The sequence below is a fragment of the Phyllostomus hastatus genome, unplaced genomic scaffold (genome assembly GCF_019186645.2).
Source record: "Phyllostomus hastatus isolate PE091 unplaced genomic scaffold, TTU_PhHast_1.1 phas_contig_10, whole genome shotgun sequence".
In the NCBI taxonomy this organism is placed as follows: domain Eukaryota; kingdom Metazoa; phylum Chordata; class Mammalia; order Chiroptera; family Phyllostomidae; genus Phyllostomus; species Phyllostomus hastatus.
The window spans coordinates 2,327,846-2,352,684 of record NW_025333499.1 but is presented as its reverse complement, the minus strand read 5'-3'; the positions used below and the strand labels follow the sequence as shown (position 1 = coordinate 2,352,684).

Here is a 24,839-nt window from a genome sequence, read left to right as displayed (position 1 = left end):
GGGTCCGCTCATGCTGTACCCTCTACATTAACCTCCTTTTTGCCAATTCCCACCAACCCACACACCACCCTTCTTCACCTAGCTAACTCCTACTCATCCTCCAAGCCTCAGTTCAGGCATCACCTCCTCCAGGAAGCCCTCCCTGACAGGGCAGATGTTGCTCCTTTGGGTTCCCAGAACCCCCGTAGCTCCCCTTTGGCATAGCACACCCAATACCACATTGCAATCACCTGTTTCCATGACAATCTTCTTTATCCAAATCTGAGTGCTCTTGAGGCCAGGAACTGTGTGATGTTAATCAAAGGACCTCCTGCCTACAACAGCACACGGTGTGCCACATACTAAGCATACAGTATTCACTGCACTGACCTGTCTCTCAGAGACGTGGTAAGTTCCTACATGATGTCTCCCTCCTGCTATTCCACAGCAGAGTTTTACAAAGTTATTATTCATCATAAAAATGCCTGGAACTGCTGAACACTTCACATGCATCATCTCTTTTCATTCTCACAACAATCACCATACAGTGGGTTATTTATGAATCGGCCAGCAGATCAGATGTGCACAGTTCTGTGAGATGCTTCCCAGTTCTACATGGACATTTGGGGGAAGAAAGAAATTAGCTACTTTTTATTACAGATACAACGACCATAATTCTAAACCGGTTTTGTAGAGGAGAATACTGTTTTTACTCAGGTGAATGCAGTACACTGCATTCCGGAATTTGGTAGGAAATCACAAGGCCCAGATATGCAATCATATTATCCCTTTTAAAAAGCATAAAAATCAGACAGCTACAAATAAATGCATTTGATATTAGTGAAATGGCACATACAGAGTGATAACTGTGATAGGTTTTCTTCTACCATGTTAGAGGAGTCACCCCGGTCAGCAGCGTACCTCTGGTTTGTCATCTTTGTTTTGAAGAAGCAGTGATGCAACGATCTTGGCTGGGTTGTTTGGGTTGCTACGCTCCACCTCTAGGGGGCAGGGCAGCCTCACATACTATTTTCCATCCCTGTCCCTCAGCTTTCTATCCTGATCAGGAGCTTGATGAGTGTGCTAGGCCGCCGGGGGGATTTTCTGATACATTTTTGTAGGGGGCAACATGAGTCTTGCATATCAGAAAACACACTATCATCCCTGCTTCCAACTTGAGAAAACAGAGGCCCTGGAAGTTAAGTGACACACTCCTTTTCCAGCACCACACTTTCTCTGAATGCTAAGTTCCCGGAGAACCTCAGTTTCTAAGTGCTTGAGAACGGGCTTCCCAGTGTAAATGCTTTCAACATGGGTGCTCTGAGAGAGACCCAATGCCAGGAGGAAGTGAGAGTGACTAGCAAATGGTCTTGCTCGAAATGAGTTACCTCAAAAGAGGAAATAAGTCACGTATTCATCATTTTCCCCTGTGACCAGTGTTTACTATTCTTTCAGGAAATACAGGAAGGAATGAGCCAGAGGGGCCGAGTCTTATTCTGACTCCAAGATACTGCACCTGGTCCAGGGTCTGAGCCCAGAAAAGACTTGATTGATAAATAACTAACTTTTTACTGGACTGGAAGGCCTGCACAGGACCTCTGTGCAGGCCTCTTTGCTCCTTTCAGAACAGAATATTCTTGCCTTGAGGGTCAAGACCATGATATGACATGGCCACAGCACGAGACAAAAAAGTAACCATGGAAGATGGGCCTAAATGTCTCCAAAGTTTCATCTGCCTCTGTTACTCTGACAGTCTATAAACTGGGAGACTGCTGAGTGTGAGGAGCATCAGAGAGCAGAGGCCAAACAGCATCAGGGAGCTGGAGGGAAAAGCCACAGGGAAGCCAAGAGAATTCTGAAGTTGAGTCATCTCTCTATAAAAGTCCTGGAATGAAGAAAAACGTAGGCACCTGTGGCCATTAGTGCACCAGGACTTAATCTGACAGTCACTTGTCTACTCAACATTTATTGAGCAGCTACTATGTGCTGTGCTATGTGTTTACAAGCCTCTAGCTCCTTCACTCATACCCAGGGCACCTAGCATAGATACAATATGCACTCAATCTATGTCAGTTACATCACAGTCTGAAGGGGCTCTCAATCTAGTAGAGAGGACACGAGATGTAAACAAATAACCATCAAGGTATAAAAAGGGCCAAAGTGCTCATTTCAAGGGTCAGGGATGGACCAAACATCAGGAGGGACCTGCAAACAAACATGGGAGAGATGCCAGCAGAGCCAAGCCTGGGAACTGAATGGAGGAAGCCCAGGAGAAGGGAACAGCATGAGCAAAGACCCAGGGGGTAGCAGAAGGCTGAGTGAGCTAGCAGTAGGGAACACAGGCCAGTCTGGCTGGAGCACAGTCTGTGTGAGGGGGGCTGTAAAGAGATGAGAGGGGAGAGTTAAGTTGGGGGTTCATCAAAAGAGGCAGAAGAGTTTGAACATTTCTATTCTCCTGCAGGCAGAAGAGAGAGTGAAACCACTGGAGCCCTGTGCAAAGCCTGGCCTGGCCGCACTTCATCAGAGGCTTGGCGAAGCAAGAGCAGGAGGGGTATCTATAGGGAGACCACGGCAAAAATCCGTGAGCCAATTAAGAGAAGGAGCCGGACTAGGACAGTAGTCCTGGGAGCTCTGCTGCAGGAAGCCCTGAGCCGCACCCGGACTGTTCTGTCTTTACACCCTGCCAGCCTGCGGGAGGTAACTGTGTAGCACAGGCTCAGGAGCCAGATGGTTCTGGGCTCCATGCAGTTGTGTAACCTCAGGCAAGTAACCACACTTCTCTGATCCTCATTACCTTGTCTGAAAAATGAGGATCATGCTAATATCCACCTGGCAGGGACCCTGTGAAAATGAGGTAAGAGACAGTACTGCCTATGGGTAAGAACACTGAGGACAGACTCTGGGCTCCTAGCTCCTTCTCAGTTCTTCCCCTTATTCACTGCATAACCTTGGTTGAGTTATTCAACTTTTGTGGACCTTGGTTTCCTCATCTGTAAAATGGTTTTAATAACAATATCTACATCAAAGGATTCAGGTGAAGACTGAAGGAATTCACGCATGGAAAGCGCTTAGAGCAAACAGTGCTTGGCACACAGTAAATGCAGTAAAAGTATGATAACTATTATTACATAAAGCCGCATAAGGCGGCACCTGGCATGCAGAAGGCTGAGACTCACTGAGCACACGTGTGGTCCCCTCTCCATGTTCCAGGACTTGATTGTGCTCCCAGTAAATTCAGAAGCCACAGCAGGCAAGGGTGGGACAGATGGAAAACCAGCCAGGGCAAGCTTGCATTCAGTCTTCTTCACATCTGCCCCTCCAGGAGACACACACTCTCTTCAAAGCCCCCGCCCCCTATCTGGGTCCTCGACCCTGACCTGGCCTATCCTGATCCTCTGGAAAATCTCCACTCCTCACCAGCCTTACTATGCATTTTGTCCTGAGTTCCATCATGATGGGGGGCCAGCCTGGAACCTCGTGTCTCAAGCACAGAGAGCATGGTGTTGGCTCAGCCTGGTGGCCCTTCCTGCTGTGTGCATGCAGCTAAGAAATGTTTGTGGATGACAACAGCCCCATTCTTGCCCCAGATCTAGACAGAGGAGGAAGACTCCTCTAATTCTCATTCAACTTGACATTATCGTTTCCTCCCACACGACTATAATGCTCCCAACACAGTAGGGGGAAGATAAATGGTTTTCCCTCCTGAGAAGGAGAGACCCTCCTGGGAAAAGCACAAAGACCCCACAGGAGACAGACTTCCCCAGGGCCCCTCCCTGGGCTTGCTCCCTTCCTCCCGGTGCTCTCAGTCCCTTTGGGGAGCACTGACACCCCACTGCATGTGGGAGACAGCTATATGGTAGACCAGACGTTTCCCTGGATGTCAGGAACACCAGGCCAGGCCTCTGGTTGCTGTCTCCTAATGTGATGCAGCTTGTGGGGTGGGCAGGAGGTGGGAGCAGAGGACGGAGAGTTACCACCAAACCAGCTTCAGCTCACCACCGCCTACAGCAGAGCCAGAGCTGGGCCCATGCATAAAGCGTGGGGAACAGAGCTCTCTTCAGCATGGAGCGGCTCAGCACTGGCCCCAGCACGCCTGTAAATCATTCCAGGTGACTGACCTGCAAGGGGGGCCAGGCCAAAATCAACAAAGAAAGCAAGGTTCTTTTCTACTCATCTGGTGGGGGGGGGGCGGGGGGGATTGCAACAATTCCAGGGAAAAAGACCTGAGCATTGGTAGCAACCTGCAGCTACTAAACAACAAACAAACAAATAAGTGAAGCCCTGACGTGCAGAGGACCAGTGGCCAAAAGGAGATCGGGCTTTATCTCGCTCTCTGCTGTTCTAGAAAGGCCACACCCAGACCACAGCAGAAGGCATACTGGCATCCGGGAACTTGTCCAGAAGACACAGTGCAGGAGGATGTGGGAATCCTGGGGGTGACAGCAGTGGGGGTGGACGTAACACCTGCTATCAATTGCAGCAGAGGGAAAGTTCACAGGATTGGGAGACTGTTTTATGGGTAGTGTGATTTCTGCTGTGTCGCTTCACATCTCTGAGCCCTCAGTTGCCTCAGCAGTAAAGTGTGGATTGTGTTGAGAGACGCACAGGGTCGGCCGTGGGGAGGACTCAGTAAGTCCCTAGGCAGAGGGGGCCTTCCACAAGCAGCAGCTGGGTCCAGGCCCTTCTCTGCCCTCTTCCTCCACCAGAGGGAGCCTGGGGACCAGGAGCGCCCAGCCTGTACCAGCATCTACCTATCCTCCCCCAATGCTGCAGCCTCTGCTGCTCAACTCCCACCCCGCCTGCCCTAGCTTCCAGAGGCAGCCTTCTCACCCACTCTACAAACCCAGAACAGGCCTGGCAGGGGAGTCACTTGCAGCAGCTGTGGTAGCAGCAATAGCTACTGCATCAACAGGCCCTCCTGACGCCTGGCCAGGAGGAAGAGTGGAAAGGAGGGAGACACAGCCTTCTTTCCTCCCTGACGACTCCCCCACTAATCCTAGAGTCATTTCTTCCCGCTCAGATTCTCTAGATACCTAAGGCTCTCCTCACCTCTCCCAGTTCATGACCCAACCAGATCCCTGAGGCCAAGAGATTCTTGTGGATTGGAAAACTCTAATGGAAAGATAATAGGCATTGAAGACAGGTGGACTTGGGTTCTAGTCCCAGATCCATCAGGAACTAGCAGCATAACCTTGAGCAAAGTCTCTTCATCCTGGAGCCTCAGTTTCCCCATCTCCAAAATGGAGTTACTAATGCTCACTGCACAGGGCCTGTTGTGAGGACCAAAAGAGAAAATACTGGATGTGCAAGTATTTAATGTGTGGTTAGGAGGAATCCAAAGAACTATCTAACCCCTCTTATTAATCCAGTAGGAAATATGAACCCAGGAAATCTAACAAGAACTGGGAAGGAGCGAGAGGTTGGCTTGTGTGGATGGCAGAAACACAGAGCTCAAGAGCAAACAGGCTGCCAGCCAGCCAAGAGATTCAAACCTACGTCTGCAGGATGGAGAGTCTCAGTGTCACGGAATCCTGGAATTGAGGGAGGCCCAGGTCCTTTCGTCGGGCTTCACATCCAACTTAGGAAATGTGCTTTCTCCAGCTCTCCTGGCCCCCTGCTGGGCCTCTGCTGGACATGTACAGCCAGCTCCCACCCCCCACCTCTTGAGGCAGCCCACTGCATCATCAGAAGACCAGGTTGGAAAGGTCTCCCTGATTTATTCCCAATTTTTCCCACTGCTCCCGGTTCTGTTCCCTGGAGCCACACATAATGAGGCTGCCTCTTCTGTCACAGGCCTAATCACCCTAGAAGAGTCCACAGCCAGACTGAGGATCACAATACCTATCCAGTCTCCCTCTGCTCTCCTCCTACCATGGTCCTCTCCTGAAAGAAGACTAAGACAGTGCTTACTTGATCCAGACCCTCCTCCCTCCAGTGTGTGGCCCCAAGTCCCATGCAGTCAGCCCTGCAGGAATGGGCTCCCAGCAGCCCCACCTGGTCAGGAGAGCCCATCTCCCTGCCCACCCCCCCGCCCCGACTACTCTGGGACAGTTCACCGCAAAATTCAGCCAAGGGTGCACTGCAGTGGGGCCCAGCCGGGCCCTCGAGCTGCAGCTGCTGATCCTGGGGCCCAGCCATCTCAACCCAGCACCCCAGTCTGCTGCCTCACCACGGGGGAGTTGCAGAGAGCTGTCTCCCGGCAGATTTCCTGAGGCAGAAGGCTTCCCCACCCCCAGCCCAGCCTCCAAGAGACACTCCACCGGTTGTGGCACATGGTAGGACCAGCTGAGCAGTGAGAGGAGGGGGAAGGCTGTCCATTCGCTAGAGGACTTCAGACTTGCTCTGTAGTGTGGCTGGATTAGTGACAGAACCATCAAATTTAAGCTGGAGTGGCCCCTAAAGAGCATTCAAGGCAGACCTTGCCTTTGAAAAAGATATAGCCAGAAAAAGGAAGGGACTCAGTCAAGGTCACAAAGCCAATCTGCAGCAGAGCTGGAAGGGGAACCCAGGTCTCCTAACTCCCAGTTCAGTCTTCTTTCCAATCTAGCAGAATAGAAATGAGGGAGCCTTTAGGGCAGCCCTGTGAGCCCGCATGCCCTTGACATTTATCAGTTTAACATCTCTCAGCCTGACATTTATCCTGCCCAGCAGCTTACTGTGGTATCTGTGGGGAAGAAGTGGACCCAGCCCATGTCCCACCGACCCAAGAGATAATGCCAAAGTGTCCCAAATAGGCAGACACACAGACCCCAGCACAGAAACTGGCCCTGATCCAAGAAGAGGGAAGCTCTGTAGACTTCTCTTCCTTGTCTGCTCTTTAGCTGGGTGGTGTTTTTCTTTAGGTGGAGAGGGGGGTGGTCTTTGAGGAACTAGCCACGGGCTAGGCCTCCATCTTTGCTCCCCAGGCCAGGATATGCTGCAGTTCCCCTCCCATGGATGTCTCAGCCTCCAGCAGCCATTCTGGTCCCCACCTCCCTCCCTGAGAAAGGATGGAGCTGAGGCTGCCAGAGGAGACAAGATCAGGCCTGCACTCAGGACCTGCAGAGGAGACCCCAACAGGCAAAAAGGAGGTGGGTTTTCTGAGTGGGTTTTCTTTTCCTGGGGGCTCTGAGTTGGCACCTTCACACAGAATAAACACATCCTAAACAAACAAACAAACAAACAAACAAATAAATAAATGGAAAGCCATCCCCTGGCAAGGCTACAGCCAGGGAGTGAAAAAAGTGGAGGGGCGATGACTGCTGTAGGCTCTCCCTCTCCCTGGCTGCGGTTCTGAGAAAGAAGAGATGCCTGCTCCCATAGGGCCGACCCAGTCTGGGGTGGCTAGACAAGGGGCCTCTGGCCCATGAGGGGTCCGGGTTCTTCCTAACAGAATGGGACAGGAGAGAAGGACATGGAATCAGGCATAGGGTTCTGACTTTACCAACTAGCCAAGTTGGAGAGGGAATAAAAGGGGAAGAGGCAGGGGTACAAACACGTTCCTTACTTTCTCTGGAGGGTTGTGGCCGGGCTGGTGCTGGTACTGGTGCTGTGGCCGCCACCGGCCCCGGGACTGGAGCTCCTGGATGCGCCACGGCTTAGTTGGCCCCGCTCCCGAGCTGAATAGCCGCCTTCCTTTTCGCGGCCCGGGTGCGTCGGTCCGGCCTCCCGCCCTCCCCGCTCTCGACCCAGGGCTGGGTTCTCGTGGTGCAGGTGGCACTGGGCCACGTCGCGCTCTCGGGCTGGGTAACCAGTAGTGTCCTGGAACGGGTAGGAGGCGTCCCGCTCCTTGTCCCGATACACCGCCTCCCGGTTCTGGTAGGCGCCGTCCCGGTTCGGGTACCCCACGTCCCGGGCCGCCTGGTGGAACTGGCTCTCCCGCAGCTCGCGGTGGTGGAACTGGGTGTCCCGCAGGTTCTGGTACTGGCTCTCGCGGCCCGGGCTGTCCCGTGCGCCGTGGGGGTCCCTGTGCAGCTCCCCACGGTGCAGCTGGCTCTCCTCCCTCAGGTCGCGGTTCTCCTGGGTAAGCTGGTCCAGCTGGCCCTCCAGCTCCTCGATGCGCCGCCTCTGGGTCTCCAGCAGCTGCTGCTGGCTCTCTATGATGTTGTTCAGCTCCAGCAGGTACTCCACCGCCCGGTTGGGGCTTTCGGATCCCGGGCCGCCCGGGGGCCCCGACCCCGCCTCCATCCTGGCTGCCCAGGGACAGGGGAAGGGGCAGGAAAGCCCGGTCCCCGCTCTCTCACGGCGCCACCCTCCCCCGGGCCCAGCCGGGGGAGGGGGCCGGCGGGACGCGAGGGCGCGCACCGGGCTTGAGGGCCCGGGGGCCCGGGGGGGCCCGGGAGACAGCGCTGGGTCCGGCGGCACGGGGAGCAGGAGCTGAGGCTACCGCTTCTGCCGCCACCGCCACCGCCACGGCACCGGAGGACGCGGCCCACGGCGCTCCGCCCGCTGCGGAGTGACTGCGCAGCGCGGCCGCGCGGGACCGCCCCGGCCGCCGGCCCGCCCCCCGCCCCTGCCCCCACCCCGTTCTCCCGGCCCGCCCCCGCGCGTCCCACCTGCCACAGCCACCAGCGTCCAGAGTGGGACCCGCCTCAGGCACCCGGGCCAGCCGCTTCACAGGCTACCGGAGATCGCTCCCTTCACGGGTCCCAGGGTCCTCACCCAACGCTTCCTAACGAAGCCCTCCACGCCAATCCGTCCCAATGCACCCCGGGTCTGCCAGGCCCAAGACAGTCATCTAAGACATCCCAGGAACCCCCATCTCAGGCAGCCCCCACCCCCACCGCCGGTGCAGGCATCCCACGACTCCCTATCTGCTTTGGGTCTTCCAATCCCAAGTGTCAGATACCCGCCAATTTAGCCAGTGCCTGGGTCCTCCAACCAAAGCAGTCTCAGGATCTCCCATCCCAATAAGCCCTGGGACTTACCATCGCAGACAGACTTAGGATCAAAGCTCTGTATATTCCTTCAACCCTCATTTTCTGCTCTTCTTTGGAAATGTCTTCCACATTCAGCCTATTATCTCCATCCAGTGAAACTGTTCCCATCCTTAAATGCCACCTTATTGAAGCCAACCCTGATTTCCCCAGCTAGAAGTGCTCACTTTTTCTCCCCTCTTGACTTCCCACTGTACTTCCTCTACACTTCTCTTGTGGCATTTGTGGGACAAGTGGAACTGTGCTTCATAGCACACTCATTTGCATTCTTGTTTTTTGTCCTCTGCCAGACTGAACTCCTTAAATCCAGAAACATGTCTTCATTCGCCTCTGTGAGCACATTGCGGTAGAGGAGAAAGCATGAGTTTTCTAATCAGAACAAAAAATGATTTAAATTTCATCTTCTCTCTGAACTTTCATTTCCCTACCGACAACACCTACCTCACAAGGTGGTCCTGGAAAAAAGCATGCAAAAAACATTTGGCACAGAAAAGATAAGCCACAGAATGGGAGAAAATGTATGCAAGTGATGTATCTCCTAAGGGCTTTGCGTCCAAATTATGTAAAGAACTCTTACAGGTAAACAACCCAACAATGATTTGAATACACATTCCTCTGAAGATGTACAAATGACCAGTGAGCACATGAAAAGATTCTCAACATCATTAGCCCTCAGGGAAATGCAGATCAAAACCACAATGAGCTTCCCAAGGTGTTTTTCTGGGTTCCTGTTGTGACTAAGAGGAAAACTTTCACAATGTACAGAACCCTTGCTGTTCTGCAGATGAATAAGAGGGATGTCCTTAAATTCCTTGCAGCAGAAACCCACCTAGGTAGCACCAACCTTGACTTTCAAATGAAATGGCACATCTACAAAAGGAAAAGTGACAAAATCAAAGGGGTGTAGGATCAAGGGTGGGAAGAGGAGATGGCTGGGGTGGGGGGAGCGGTGGGGGGGAATGGGCACAATTGTACTTGAACAACAATTTTAAAAAAAGAAAAACAGCAATCACCAAAAAAACAAAAAAAAAAAACAAAACAAAACCAAAATGTATTTAAAAGAAAAAATAGGAAAAGTGATGGTATCCTCATCATAAATCTGAAGAGAGGCTGGAAGAAGCTTCTGCTGGCAGCTCATGCCATTGTTGCCACTGAAAAACCCTGCTGATGTTAGTATCACATTGTCCAGGAACACTGGCCAGTGAGTTGTGCTGGTTTGCTGCTGCCACCAGGGCCACTACTGATGCTGGCTGCCTCATGCCTGGAACATTCACTAACCAGAATCAGACAGCCTGCTAGAAGCCATTGGCTTCCCGTGATTCCCGATCCCAGGGCTGGCCATCAGCCTCTCACAGAGGCGTCTTATATTAACCTGCCCACCATTGCTCTGTGTCACACAGACGCTTCCTCTGCTCTGCGTGGACATTGCCATCCCTGCCACAACAAGGGAGCTCACTCAGCGGGTCTGTTATGCATGTGCAGGACCATATCCTGTGAGCATCCATGGGAGGTCCTGCCTGATCTTTACTTCCACAAAGATCCTAAAGAGATTGAAAAGGGAGAACAGGCTGCTGCTGAAAAAGGCTGTGACCACAGAGGAATTTCAGGGTGCATAGAAGACTGCTCTGGCTTTCCGAGTTTATTGCTGCTCAGCCCGAGATCACTGAATGGGTAGGAATAATCACTGGGTGGTCTTAAGCTGTTCTTCCACATGCTCCTAAACAGAAAATGGAAATAAGGTTGTTGAAAAATAAACATCAGCTTCTTAAAACACACACTGAGATACCATTTTACACCCACCATGAGAGCTAAAATAAAAAGGACAGACAAGGAGAAGTATTGGTGAGCAAGTGAAGAAATTGGAACCCTCATTCTTTGCTGATGGGAATGTAAAATGGTGCATCCAAATTGGTGAGACAATTTGTAAGTGTCTCAAAATGTTAAATACAAAGTTATCATAGGACCCAGGAATTCCACTCCTAGGTATATACACAAGATAAATAAATACATACATCCACACAAACATTTGAACATGAATGATCATAGCAGCCTTATTCATAATAGTCAAGATATGGAAACAATCAAATGGCTATCTATTGATGGTGAATAAGGAAAGAAAATGTGGCACATCCACACAGTGCAACGTTATTCAGCCTTACAACGGAATGAAGTCCTGAAGCATGCTAAAACGTGGGTAAACCTTGAAAACATGATGCTAAAAGAGACTCAAAGGGACACATATTGTATGATACCCTTTATCTAAAATTCAAGAATAGGCAAATCCATGGAGACAAAGAGTAGAATAGTGATTTTCCAGGGACTGGGGCATGGGTTGGGGAAAGAGGAGTGACTGCTAATGGGTATGGGTTTTTTTTTTTGGAAGGGGGTTGAGGAGGGTGAAAATGTTCTAGAATTGGATTGTGGTGATGGCTGCACAACTCTGTTCATGAAAAACCACTGAATTAGACATTTTTAAGGGAAAATTTTTTGGTATGTGAATTATGTCTTGATAAAGCTGGCTTCAAAAAACAGCTTGCAAAGACAGAGTCCAGCGCATCATAGTAATCACAATAATAATAACTGACACATCTGTGGTGTTTCCCATGTGACAGGCGCTGCACTAAGCTCTTTACATGTACAAACTCACATCATCCTCATGACAGCCCAGTGAGGTAGTTACTGTTATTACCTCCCCCTTACAGTGAGAAAGTAAAGCCCAGAGGTTGAATGACTTGCCTAAGTTCACCCAGAGGCATAGCCAGGGTGCTTGGATGTTTCCTTCTCACTTCTTTATACCTTTCCTTACACATTGTACGAAACTGCTGTTCCATAAGTGTTAAATCAATACATCCATCAAACTTCTATTCATCCAGAGAACATTTACAGAGCATGTATTATGTCCTAGGCAATTTATTGCATTCTGTCCTTATCCCTACTTCTCTCATTCAGATTCCCTGTGGGGTAGGGACAGAGAGATGCAAAGATTCATTCACAAAGTGTTTACTGAGTGCCTACTATGTCAATTACTATTCTAGATACTGAGAAGATAGCAGTAAACAAAAGAGACAACAATCTCTAACTTCATAGAGCTCACAGGGGGAGAAAGACCATAAACATAGAGACTATAGAGAGCATGTTGGATGGTGTACTGGGTTGAATAAAACTCTCCAAAACTTGATGTCCATCCTGTGAATGTAACCTTATTTGGAAATAAGTGTCTTTGCAGATTTGTTCAAGTTCAGGTGAGGTCATACTCTATGGGTGTGGGTCCTAATTCAATGATTAGGGTCCTTATAAGAAAAAGGAAATTTGGACATAGACCCATGCACACTGAGAATGCCATGTGAAGATGGAGGCAGAGATTGGAGTCTACAACCCAAGGAATGCCAAGGATTGCCGGCAACCACCTCAAACTGGAAGAGGCAGTGAAGAGTTATTCCCTAGAACCCTCAGAGAGTATGACCCTGCTGACCTTGATTTCACACTTCTAGCCTCCAGAACTGAGACAGAATAAATATCCACTGTTTTAAGCCACCCAGCTTATAGTACTTTGTTATGGCAGCCCTAGAAAACTAACATAGATGGAGAAAAACAAAACAGGGAAGGATGATGGAGAGCTCTGGGTGAATCAAACATTGCCTGTGCTCTCAGGAAGTTCCCAGTCTAGTCAGAGAGCTACAACCATAAGTCACAAACAGGACTAACAAGACAGAATGTGCAAGGCACTAGAGTGGAGGCACCAAGACTGTGGTGCTGGGATGTCTTTATGGATGTGAAGGTATTTGAGCCGAGCTTAGGATTTCTACAGGTAGAAGTGGTAGAGCTGAGAAATACCTGTGGAAGGGAGCCATGTCCACTGGGAAGAAAGGAACAATCAGGAAAACAGTGCCTGTTTGGGGAACCGCATATAGTTTGGTTGAAGAGAGTATGAGAGATGTGTGTGTGTGTGTTGTAAGGCATAGGAAGATGGGAAGACATGGCTTGATTCAGTTTGGAGAAGACTCATTGACGAACTGGAGCATTGGGGTAGAGAGAGAGAGAGAGAGAGAGAGAGAGAGAGAGAGAGAGAGAGAGAGGGAAAGAAATGTTGATTTGTTGCTCCACTCATTCATGCACTCATCAGTTGCTTCCTGCATATGTCCTCACCGGGGATCAAACCCACAACCTTGGTGTCTCAGGACCATGCTCTAACAAACTGAGCTACCCAGACAGCGCTGGACCTTCTTTTATAGACAATGAAAGTCATGGAAGGTTTTTGAGCAAGAGAGTAACATGGTAGGAGGGGAGGGGGTCCACATGGATACTGTATATACTGAATATTACACACTATGAGGTGGGTCTTGTGTTGGTTACTTGTTCTTGTGCCTACTGCCTCCCCAGAGGCATTTCCCAGAAGCTTCAGCCCCTGGTATGATTACCCTAGAGCCAGTTTTGCTAAGGAATACAGAGCTCAAGCAGAAAAGAGACCTGAAAACCACATCTCCCAACTGCCGGTACCCAGTCAACAAGAACTTGTCGTGATAACAAGAACCATGAAATATTTTCCTTCCATGGAAAGGTGGCATCTGTTCAAATTGGTTTTTCCTATTGGATTCTCACAGCTCTTCTCATAAGCAGATCTTCTGTACCTGTTAGCTGCCAGACACACGATGGGAAAATCAGATTTAAAAACAGAAATCATTGGTCTTTCCCTCAAAGAGTTTACAGTCCAGAATGTCAGAGCTGAAGCAACCTTAGAGATGAACTCGTTTTTCATATGAGGACACTGAGGACCAGAGAGAAATGATTTGCACAGACTTGCTGTGTAACTACTAGGCTACAATTTCTTATTTGGGCTATTTGCTGAGGTTTGGTGTTCCAAAGAGTCTTAAGATTGAAGATTTTAAGAGCAGAGTGGTAGGGAAGTGACCATCTGTGAGAAACATAGGAGAAGGAAAATGGGAGGGAAAAGGAAGACGCTTATCTCTGTGGGGATCCCTAAGGAGATAGCAGTACTTAAAACTGAGACAGCATTTGTCTAATTAATTAATTATCCTTCCAGTGCTTTTCTCCCTACTGGGGGAAGGGCCAAGATGTAGCCAAAGTGCCTGTCAGTCTTAAACAGTCTCACAGAAAGCCATCCTAATAGGCCAGTCAGGAGTTTTGTTTTAGGAACAATTTTCTCTGCGCAGATGATTTGTAAGCTTGATCCTGTCAGAACATAAAACCACACAGCCCAATGCATTTCCAATTTTGTCCTAGCTGGCATAAAACTTTGAGCCAAATTCAGAGTCCAATTATAATCCAGTTCATTTTAGGTACCTGGCAACATCTATTCGTGCTTCCTTTACATAGGTCTCTGCTCTGTTTTCTTCCACATTTTTATCCCCAATTGTCTTTCTTTCATGTCGCAACTGATGAGTTGCCTAAGATTCTCTTTAAAGTAGGCAGGATATAAATCTTACATAAACTAAACTATATTTACAGATGCTAAGGGGATTTGAACCAATAAAGAACATTGGAAAGAACAGATGATATTTGGCCTAGAGGAGAGCTGGCTTATGAAGACGTGATTACTGGCTTCAAATATCCAATAGGCTGTGAGCGATGGCGGGGGTGGGGCATTGTAGTGGATTTATTGTGCTTAGCTCCAAAGGGTGCAGCCAGAAACAATGGATGAAAATTATGGGGAGACAGAATCCCAAAGGGAAGAAATCTCTCACAGGCAAATCTCAGTGAAGATGGTTAATTCCCCATCCCTGGAGGTCTTCAAGTAGTGGCTGGATGGCCTCATTTGGAGGGTCTATTGCAAAGGGAAGGTAAATACTGGATAGGGCTGTTGGATAAGATGATTTTTAAGGGCTCTCCCTGATATATGCAAAACAGTTCTAGATGTAAAAAAGACGACTGGGGGCGGAGTGGGAAGAGGGGACAGGAAAGAAAGAAACAAAGGTTCATCGAATGCTAGAACATTCTAGCCCAAAGCAGTGAACTGTAACTGTTCCTAAGGCTCTTGCAAAAGGACAAATGGTCTGTAAACAGAACCCAAGCCTGCCTTTCTCCAGTCCTAGTCCATGTGAGTCCTATACAACAGGAGAAATAGAAGAATCAGCCGCATTGTTCCTGTTGCCATCTAACTGGCCGTTATTCAAGGAAGAGCAGATCAAGTCTGTTAGAGCTGGATGGGACCTTAGAGATCCTGTAGCCCTAATCTCTCATTGTAGAGCTGGAGAGAAAGAGGCCCAGGGAGGGGAAGGGGCCTGTATACCTGTCAGGCACTTCACCTGATCACATGCAGCTGCAGGGAGCTTTCAATCTCCTAAATGGGCCTGGCTCGAGGTCCTTGCACATGGTGGGCACCCAGCAAGCAGGTAGAAAATTGGACTGAATTGCCCAGAAGGGCTGGAGCTAGAAGCTAGGCATTTTGACCTTAGCCTATGAAGCTTTCCAAGACAAAATTTTATCCAATTCAATTCAACAGACATTTATTTGGCATCCCTGTGTGCCAGGGCTGGAGCTATAGAAAGAGACGAACAAGAGGCAGGCTGTGCCTTCAAGGAGGAAACAGCTCCTCCAGGGAGCTGGGCTTTTCCCTTCTTGGGCCCTGTGCACCTGCTGTTCTTTTGGCGTGCAAAGCTGTTTTCACTGCCTACTTACCGCCTATTCATCCTTCAGATCTCAGTTCAAATGTCAGTTCATCAGTGGCACCTTCTCTCCCAGACGACGTAGATCCCTCTGATATAGCCTCTCAGTGAGTCTTTCTTCCTTAAACTTAGCAAGTGTGTAATTATATATTGATTTGTGCGGTTCTTTGTTTGCTTCCCTCCTGCTTCCTTCACTAGACTGTTGGCTCTAAAAGGGCAGATACTCTGTCTCTTGCTCCACATTGTAGCGCAAGCCTGGCAAAAAACCTGGGACATGGTAGGTAAGCAATAAGCTATTCATATTTGTTGAATACCTAAATCAACAATCTAATGGGATATCTGACAGATAAATTATAACTACAATTCAATGTGATAAGGGGTATAAGGTGATATAGAAATCAGTTCCCTAGGAAGGAGGAAGCAAGCTCCTTTATCAACGGAGCTGGCCTTGCAGAATGTGTATGCTGCCAGACATCAAAGCACGGGCCGAACAGCACAGCCTTGATACAATGCTTGTTGTATTCAGACAAACCAAAGCTGTGTGTCAGCCTTTTTCTATGTCCCCATCCCCCTGAGAAGTGGGTCAGTTCTGCCATACAGGGACAGACTGGGGGACACCTGAGGGCCGATTGGGGTTCTGGCACGACTGGCAAAATCAGACCACATGGGGCTGGCAAGGCCAAAAGGAAGCTCCTGACATTCGAAATCCAAGGATCTCTCTGTTCTTCAGTGCTCTCCTCTAGAAGAAAAGGACTGAGAGGATTGCTTGGTCCTGGAATCAGGGGACAGTTCTGTGCCTTTTGGGTGGCGTTAGTCCTACTGCCAGGCATAAGAGAATGTTGCCCTCTAGTGGTAGTGGTGATGATGATGATGATGATGATGATGGTGACAACGACGACGAAAACGATGACAACGACTAATGGATGTGGTCCTTGCTAGGGTGACGAATAATCCTGTTCTGCCTAGGATTGTTTCAGCACTGAAATTCTGCTTCCCAGGGAGCCTCCAAATCCCAGGGAAACTGGGACAGTTGGTCATCCTACCCCTCAATGGCATTCAATGCATTCTGCATACACATGATTTCATTAGATGGCTCATAACCCTCAAGGGCAGAGATGAGGGCTCAGGCTCCAAAATTCTGCAGAGCATTAGAGATGCAGCCCATTTTCCAGATGAGGAAAGAAAGCCGTACAGAAGGGAAATAACTTCCTTGTTCAACAGCACATTGCAAGTTGATGGCAGAACTGGGATCTAGGTCTCCAAACCCACAGCCCAGTGCTCTTTGCCTCTGCCTGGCATGCCTTCACCTATTTCATCATTGTGTCTGGGTCCCACACCCTCCGGGAAGCCTTGCCTAAGCTACCCACTCCTTAACCCTTTCAGAAAGCTTCCCCCTCTTCAAGCCTGAAACACTCATTTGTCACTTAGCACATGCTATAGGTACTGTTTTTTTAAAAATCCTTTAAATGTATAACTAACAAGAAAAAAAGTTCCTCAGACCACCCAACCCCCTTGGAGATACTGGGGAGGAGAGCACCCTCTGGGGTGAAGAGTCTCAGGTGTGCCCATAGCTTATCCAGTGCCCTGAAGCAAGGACATTTGGCATTACAGAGCAAGAAAAGAGGCAAAGGAGAGGCTTTTGCAATCACCAGGTGGAATGGATTTGAGAGCCAAGAGCTGAGCACAGGTGAGAAGTCATCCCTGCAGCATCAAGAGGATAGAGATTGAGACCTTTCCTCACCCCAGTGTCGCCATTAGAGAATGGATCCTAGGGTTTTTTTTTAAGATCTTATTTATTTTTTAGACAGCAAGGAAGGGAGGGAGAAAGAGAGGGAAAGAAACATCGACATGTGGTTGCCTCTCGTGTGCCCCTGACTGGGAACCCGACCTGCAACACAGGCATGTGCCCCCACTGGGAATTGAACTAGTGACCCTTTGGTTCAATCCACATCAGCAGGGGCTGATTCCTAGTTTTCTTGCTACCAGAATTGCAGTGTCCTTCCCTGCTCCCCTGGTCCTGATGAGGACCCCCCAAATCAGTTCTTGTCTCTCCCCTCCACTGAGACAAATTTGCAAACTCCCACATCTCTGTGGAAACGGCAGAGAGCAGGGGAGAAGAAAAAAGGAGAAAAATCCACCCACATGCCAACAAACTGGAAAAAAAATAACCCAGGCCTTGTTTCACTCAGCTGTTGGCTTGCTGCTCCCTCCCACTGTGGCGGCTGCTCCTGCCTCCTGGACAGGGACCTGGCTCTGTGCAGCTTCCCTTTCCGTCATGAGCTGGCTTTTTTCAATACCCCTCTCCCCACCCCAGGTACAGGAGGAAGTGTCCTTGAGCCCAGGGGTAGGACAGTTGTAAGAATGGACTGACAGAACCACTAAATGCTTGTGGCCAACCACAAACTCAGTTTCCATCACTGTCCCCCAAACCATGCAGGAGACCAACCCTCCTCCCATCCCAGGAAAAGAAGTCAAGGAGCTCTCTCCTGCCAGGCAGCTTCTCCCTCAGATGCTGTCCCCTGCCTGCCCCCCCACCCAGCCCATTCCCTCTGCTGCCTCTCTCTACCATTTCAGTTTTAGGCTCTGTTTTCAGTCTAACTCCCTGTACTTTTTGTACTCTATTTTTTCTTCACCTTCTGTCCTGGTGTGGGGCACCATATATTTTTAAAAAATGAAATAGAGTGTGTTGATAGGAAAGGAGGGCTCTGGAAATCATCACTATCAGAAACTGTTGAAGAACATTGAGAAGTTTAGGCTGTACGAGAGAGGATATGGACTGGTAGAATCATGGAAGGATGACACCACAAGGACCATTTTAGAGTAATCATGTCCAACCTTTCATTTCATAGATGAGGTGACAGGCCCACAAAGAGAAGAAAAGCTGGGCCGTCACACAGAAGAGGGGACAGCTTTGGTCTGTGGACCTCCAGGAAACAAGGAGTGAAAGACTCCTTGTGAAAGACTCCTCCAGTGAAAACAAGTGGGTGAAAGATAAGAGAAAAGCAAAAAAGACACTTTTGTTTCTTCCTTCCAAATCCTTATTCCTGTTATTTTATTTCTTTCTCTTATGGTGCAGGATCTCCAGTTCAATGGTGAACAAAAGAGATGATAAAGGGCAAACCTGTCTTCTTACTCATCTTAAAGGGAAAACTTTCAATGTTTCACTATTATATATGTTTGCTGTAGGATTTTGGAGGATAGTTTTACCATTTTAAGAAAGTTCCTTCTCACTCTGGCCAGGTGGATCAGTTGTTTACAGCATTGTCCAATACACCAAAAAGATTGTGCGTTGGATTCCCAATATGGCACATGCCTATGTTGCAGATTCGATCCCCAGTCAGGTCAGGGCACATAGGGGAGGCAACCAATTGATGTTTTTCTCTCACATCTCTCTCTCTCTCTCTCTCTCTCTCTCTCTCTCTCTCTCTCTCTCTCTCTCTCTCTCTCTCTCTCCTTTTCCCTCTCCCTCTCCCCTCTCTCTCTCTCAAATCAATTTTAAAAATACATATCCTTGGGTGAGCATAAAAAAATTTTTTAAAAAGAAAGTTCCCTCTTAGTAGGCTAAGAACTCTTTGATCACAAACAAGAGTCAAATTTTAAGTGCTTCTTCTGTATCTTTTGTAATGATCATAAATTTTTTCTCTTCTAATGTTTATATGGTCAAAACTACAGTATTTAGGTCAAGAGAAATGTGAAATTTCTAACATAAAAAAAAAACATTCAAAGAGACATTGGCTACCTTGTGGGTCAAAGACGGCAGCTCCAAGTCAGTGGAAATGTTCAGGCACAAGTGCAGCCATTCAATAAATATGTGGTTGCCAGGCTCTGTTCTAGGTGCTGGTGACTCAGTGGTGAAGAAAGTCCCTCCTCTCCTGAAGTTCACATTTTAGAGAATGAATGACAGACACAAACAAACAAATACATGAACAGGATTATTTTTAAAAATCAAAAGTGCTCTGAAAACAAATTAATGTGCAAAGGTAGTGATTGGGTGGAGATGGGGATTAAGATTAAATAAAGTAGTCAAGGAAGGTCTCTCCAAGGGGGTGACAGTTGAGGTGAGTTGAATGACAAGAAGAAGACAGTCATTTTAGGAAGTTCTAGAGTCATGTCATTTCAGACAGGGGAAACACAAGGGCAAAGGCCCTAGTATGGAAATGAGTTGGTGTATTCAAAGGACTTCAGAAAGAAATCTGACCAGAGGAACCAAGAGGCACTGGTATTAGATGAGAAAGGAAAAGAGTTTTGGAGCGAGACTGCGTAGGGCCATGTCAGTCACGGAAAGGTGTTTAGATTTTATTCTAGGTACAATGCAAAGGCATTGGAAGATTTTGAGCTGGGAATTTGATGTGTAGAGAATGGAGTATAGTGGGGGCAAAACTGGAAACAAGCAGGCCAGTGAGGAGGTACAGGCAAGAGACCATGATAGCTTGGGCTAAGACAGTGATGATGGAGAAAGATAAGTGGACAGACTAGGGATATATTTTTACCCAAATGCTATCAATCAGCTTGATCTCATTGGTATTTATAGACCATCCAACAACAGCAGATAGTGCATTATTCTCAAGCTTACAGTGAACACTCACCAAGATAGACCATATTCTGAACCATATAACACATCTTAATAAATTTAAAAGAATAGAAATCACACAAAGCATGTTCTCAAAACACAATGGAATTAAATTGGAAATCAGTAAGAGAAAATTTGCTTGGAAATCCCAAATGTTTAGAAATGAAATAACATATTTCTAAATAATGTATGGGTCAAATAAGTCTCAAGAGATACTTTTTAATATTTTGAGTGAAATAGAAATGAAAATACAATTTATCAAAATGGGTGGGATTGTACAAACTCTCAATCTGCAAATAAGCCCTCCTGTAACTAACAAGAATATATATAGCAAGGTTTCAGAATATAAGGTCAATACATAAAAATCAATTGCTTTCCTGTATACCAACTAACTATTAGAATTTGAATTTTTAAGAAAACAGTTATTATTTACAATAGCTGCAAAACCATGAAATACTTAGGTATAAATTTAATAAAATAGATGCAAGATCTGAATGTGGAAAACTATAAAACACTAATGAAAGATATCAAAAAAGATCTAAAAAATGGAGAGATAGTCCATGTTCGTGGACAGGAAGACTCAATACCATGTTGTAAAAATGTCAGTTATTCCAAACTTGATTTATGGATTCAGCATAATTTCAATCAAAATCCCACCAAGCTATTTTGTAGGTATAGAAAAAATAATTGTAAAGTGTATGTACCAAGATTTTTAAATACAGTGTATTTTCCAGCTTCCCGTCTTCACACCAAAATAAAGTATTGACACACACACACAGACATGGTTTATGTGGAAAAGCAAAACACATAGCACAACCGAAATGATTATGAAGAAAAGAACAAAGTTAGAGGATTCACACTACCTGATTTCAAAACAGCCAAGGTACTATAAAGTTTCAGTACACAAGAGAGAGGTATTGAAGAAAGAATAGACTCAAAGATCAATGGAACAGAATGGAATATATTTCAAGGTAGAGTCAACAGAACTTGATGGTAGCATAGGGTGAGGAAAGCAAGGAATCAAAAAGGACCATCTGTATGAGATGGAGGAAGATTGGGTTAGATGCCTTTTAATGTTTCTTCTGAACTGTAAGTTTTAATATAAAATTTGTGAAGTCTACGATTCCTTGACCTGACCCACATAATTGTCTTGACCTATGACAGCTATACTTGGGCCTGGGGTCTCCCTATTAACTGACCCCACACCTCCAAGCCCAGTCTCCCCACCCCCATTCCTGTTCTGTGTTGGGGTGCTATTAGGGACTCTCTGCAAGTGAGAGCCCATGAGCTGGGTGAATGCTGCCTGCAGTTTTGGTTTTAAGAGGATCAAGCTATGTGTGTCAAAGATCTGATTACCCTATAATTAGTGTGGTAATGAAGCATGAGGAAGAAGCTGGGGGAGGGAAAGTAGAAAGGAAGGAAAATGAGGAAAAGAGAAAAGAAGGAGATAAAGAAGGAGATATGGAGGGGGAGAAAAAGAGAAAAAGAAATGATCTGTTGGCCTAAAGAGGAGAGACAAGCAAGCCACTATGGCACACAGGAGTCCCCTCGGGCAGGGTGCATTCAGCCCTGCTAGCCTCGGCTCATGTCCTCAGCAAGATCCCTGCTCATTTGCAGACCTAAGAGAGCAGAGAGACTGTTACTGGAGATAGAGTCCTCTGTAGTGACTACATCTGGTCAAAGTGGGAGGATGGATGAAGAGAAATAAATGTACAGCCCTGAGTGGTTCCATGTAAGAGCAACCGATTAATGTTTCTCTGGCACATCGATGTTTGTCTCCCTCCCTTTCTCCCTCCCTTCCCCTCTCTCTGAAAATAAATAAATAAATCTTTTTTAAAAAGAAATAAATGTAGTTAGGGTGCTTAACTTTTTGTTGAGTCACAGACCTAGCTGAGAAAATTGTTAATATACATGATTATACCAAATTTTGCCTGCAACTCAATATGTTCATGGATTCTTTGAAACCCTCCAGAGTCTGTGAACCCCATGTGAAGAATCTCTCAGTAAGAGAATATTTAGGAGGTAAATGTCAACATGGTTAGTGAATGGATTGTATGTGGTTGTTAAGAGAGTAACTCAAAGAGGAAATCAGGATTTATGGCTGGGGTGGTTGGGTGATGGAATAATTCACTGAGACAAAGAACACCCTAAGAAGAACAGGTTTCAGGGAGAAAGTACTGAATTAAATTATGGACTTGTTGTCCTGACTGGTGGCTCATTTGGTTGGAGTGTTGTCCCATACACCAAAAGAAAAAGAAAAAGTTGCATGTTAGATCCCTGGCCAGATCACATACCTAGGTTGCAGGTTCAATCCCCTATTGGGGCACATATGGGAGGCAATCGATCAATGTTTCTCTCTCATATCAATGGCTCTCTCTATATATCTATGTATCTATCTATGTATCTATCTCTTCCTCTCTCTCTAAAATCAATAAACATATCCTCAGGTGAGGATTAAAAGTAGATGTAAACTTTGGACCTGCTGAGTTTAAAGTGTCTATGAGATATCCAAGGGGAGATATTTGGGAAGCAGTTCGGTTTATGGCTCTGGAGTTCAGGAAAGAAATGTAGGTAGGAGCCATAGAGATGGGAAGCATCAGCATGTGTGTGGCTATTAAAGCCATAGGAATAGATAAGATCACCCACTGGGACTGCAGAATGAGAAAAGGGCCTTGGACACAACCTTATCAGACACCAACACTTAAGGAAAAGGTGGAGAATGATGAACCCAAAAGAGGGATGGGGAAGTAGTGGCCAAAGAGTAAACAGTAAAACTAGGAGAGTGTGGTGTCATAAAAACCACGGGTAAATTACCTTCCAAATGGAGGCAATGGTCAATGTGCCAACTACTACATAAAATAAAGTCCAAAAACCATTCACTAGATCAGCAAAATCAATATATAAAATTAGATCGAAAATCAATATACACAAATCATTTGCATTTCTATACACTAACAATGGACTATCAGAAATAAAAATTTAAAAAATAATTCTATTTACAATTACATCAAAAAGTAAAATACTGAGGAAAAGTAAATTTAACTAAGAAGGTGAAAGATATGTACAATAAAAATTATAAGACATTGATTAAATAAATTGAAAAGTCACAGATGAATGGAAAGATATTCCATGTTCATAGATTAGAAGAATTAATATTATTATAATGTCATACTATCCAAAGCAATCTACAGATTCAATGCAATCACTATTAAAATTCCAATGGCATTTTTTTACAGAAATAGAAGAAACAATGTTAAAATTTGTTGGAACCACAAAGGGCCCTAAATACCTAAAGCAATCATGACAAAGAACAAAGCTGGAAGAGTCACATGTCTTGATTTCAAACTACATTACAGAGCTGTAGTAATCAAAATAGTATAGTGCTAGATCCTAAAAATTTTCATCACAAGGAAAAAAATTATTTTTTTGTAACTATATGAGGTGATGGATGTTAACTAAACGTACTGTAGTAATCTTTTTACAATAAATGCATATGTCAAGCCATTAGGCTGCACACCTTAATCTTATACAGTACTGCATGTCAATTACATCTCAATAAAATTGGAAAAACCCAGTATGGTTTTGGCATGAATACAGACACATTGATCAATGGAAAAAAATAGAGAGGCCAGAAAAAAAACACATGTATATAAGGTCAACTAATTTACCATAAAGGAGCCAAGATAAACAATGGGGAAAGGGTGAAAGGTTCTTCAAAAAATATTTTTGGAAAACTGGACACATATATGCAAAGTAATGAAACTGGACCTCTATCTTACAACATACACAAAAATTCAAAATGGAATAAAGACTTGAACATAAGACCTGAAACCATAAAACAACCTAGAAGAAAATATAGTGGGGGGGGGAGTTCCCTTTTAAGAACATATATATATTATTGATTATGCTATTGCAGTTGTCCCATTTTTTCCTACCCTTTATTCCCCTACACCTTGTACCCCCTCCCTATCAACATTCCCCCACCTTAGTTCATATCCATGGCTCATACATATAAGTTCTTGTTGGAGGCCATCCAACAACCAACCCTTGACAGAGTCGCGATGGATGAGACGTGTCTGCACAGCAGAAGCAGCTGTGGCAGGGTCTCCTGTCTATCTCTTCCCATATGCCTGTCCCTATTAGCATCAGGTGGTGAGATTTTTGGACACCTGTGCTTTATAACAAAAAACCTTGCACAATGCCTCCGATTCTGTGTGATATGACTTGCTGACCACTAACTAGAAGCCCCTAATAATCCTAATGCTGCCCATTCCCCCAACCTGGAAAGTTAAGGATAAAATTAAACTATGGGCAGACTAGCTGCCAGAATGCTGGAGGAGGCCATTGCTAGGAATGTTTAGGGAGTCACCATTCAAAAGCTCAAGATTTATTAGAACCACTGCCTTTCCCATGCCCTGGGCAGGAGCGGTTATTGATGGGACCAGGTAAATAGAGGAGGAAGGAGTTTTAATTTAAATATAATAATCTTAATACATAGAAACATAATATGCCCCCCCCAGATATGTAGTTAATAGATCTAGGCAAAAAATCATTTATATAATTTAGACAATCTAATTTCTATAAACAATAATTAATTTTTAAATCACTCCTTGTACCCCTTTAATTTAGACCAATCTATAGAAATGTAGTAGATATTTCATTATAATCAGCCTTTAAAAGTTTGTGCTCATATAGCTTCGTTGGCTATCTGATTAATGACCCTCTTGGTCAAAATAACCTTTATTTAATATG

At 46.3% G+C, this 24,839-nt stretch overlaps 1 protein-coding gene across 3 annotated transcripts in view; it reads right to left on the bottom strand.

Moving 5' to 3' along the window:
• The window catches only part of IQSEC2 (IQ motif and Sec7 domain ArfGEF 2), a 76,709-nt gene extending 68,344 nt beyond the window's left edge, over positions 1-8,365 (bottom strand). For all 3 annotated transcript variants that reach the window (XM_045832605.1, XM_045832611.1, XM_045832620.1), the window contains exon 1: positions 7,466-8,365. In XM_045832605.1, the coding sequence (XP_045688561.1) occupies positions 7,466-8,145 (680 nt within the window). In that variant the 5' untranslated portion in view covers positions 8,146-8,365. The remainder of the gene's footprint in view (positions 1-7,465) is intronic.
• Positions 8,366-24,839: the final 16,474 nt, after the last annotated feature.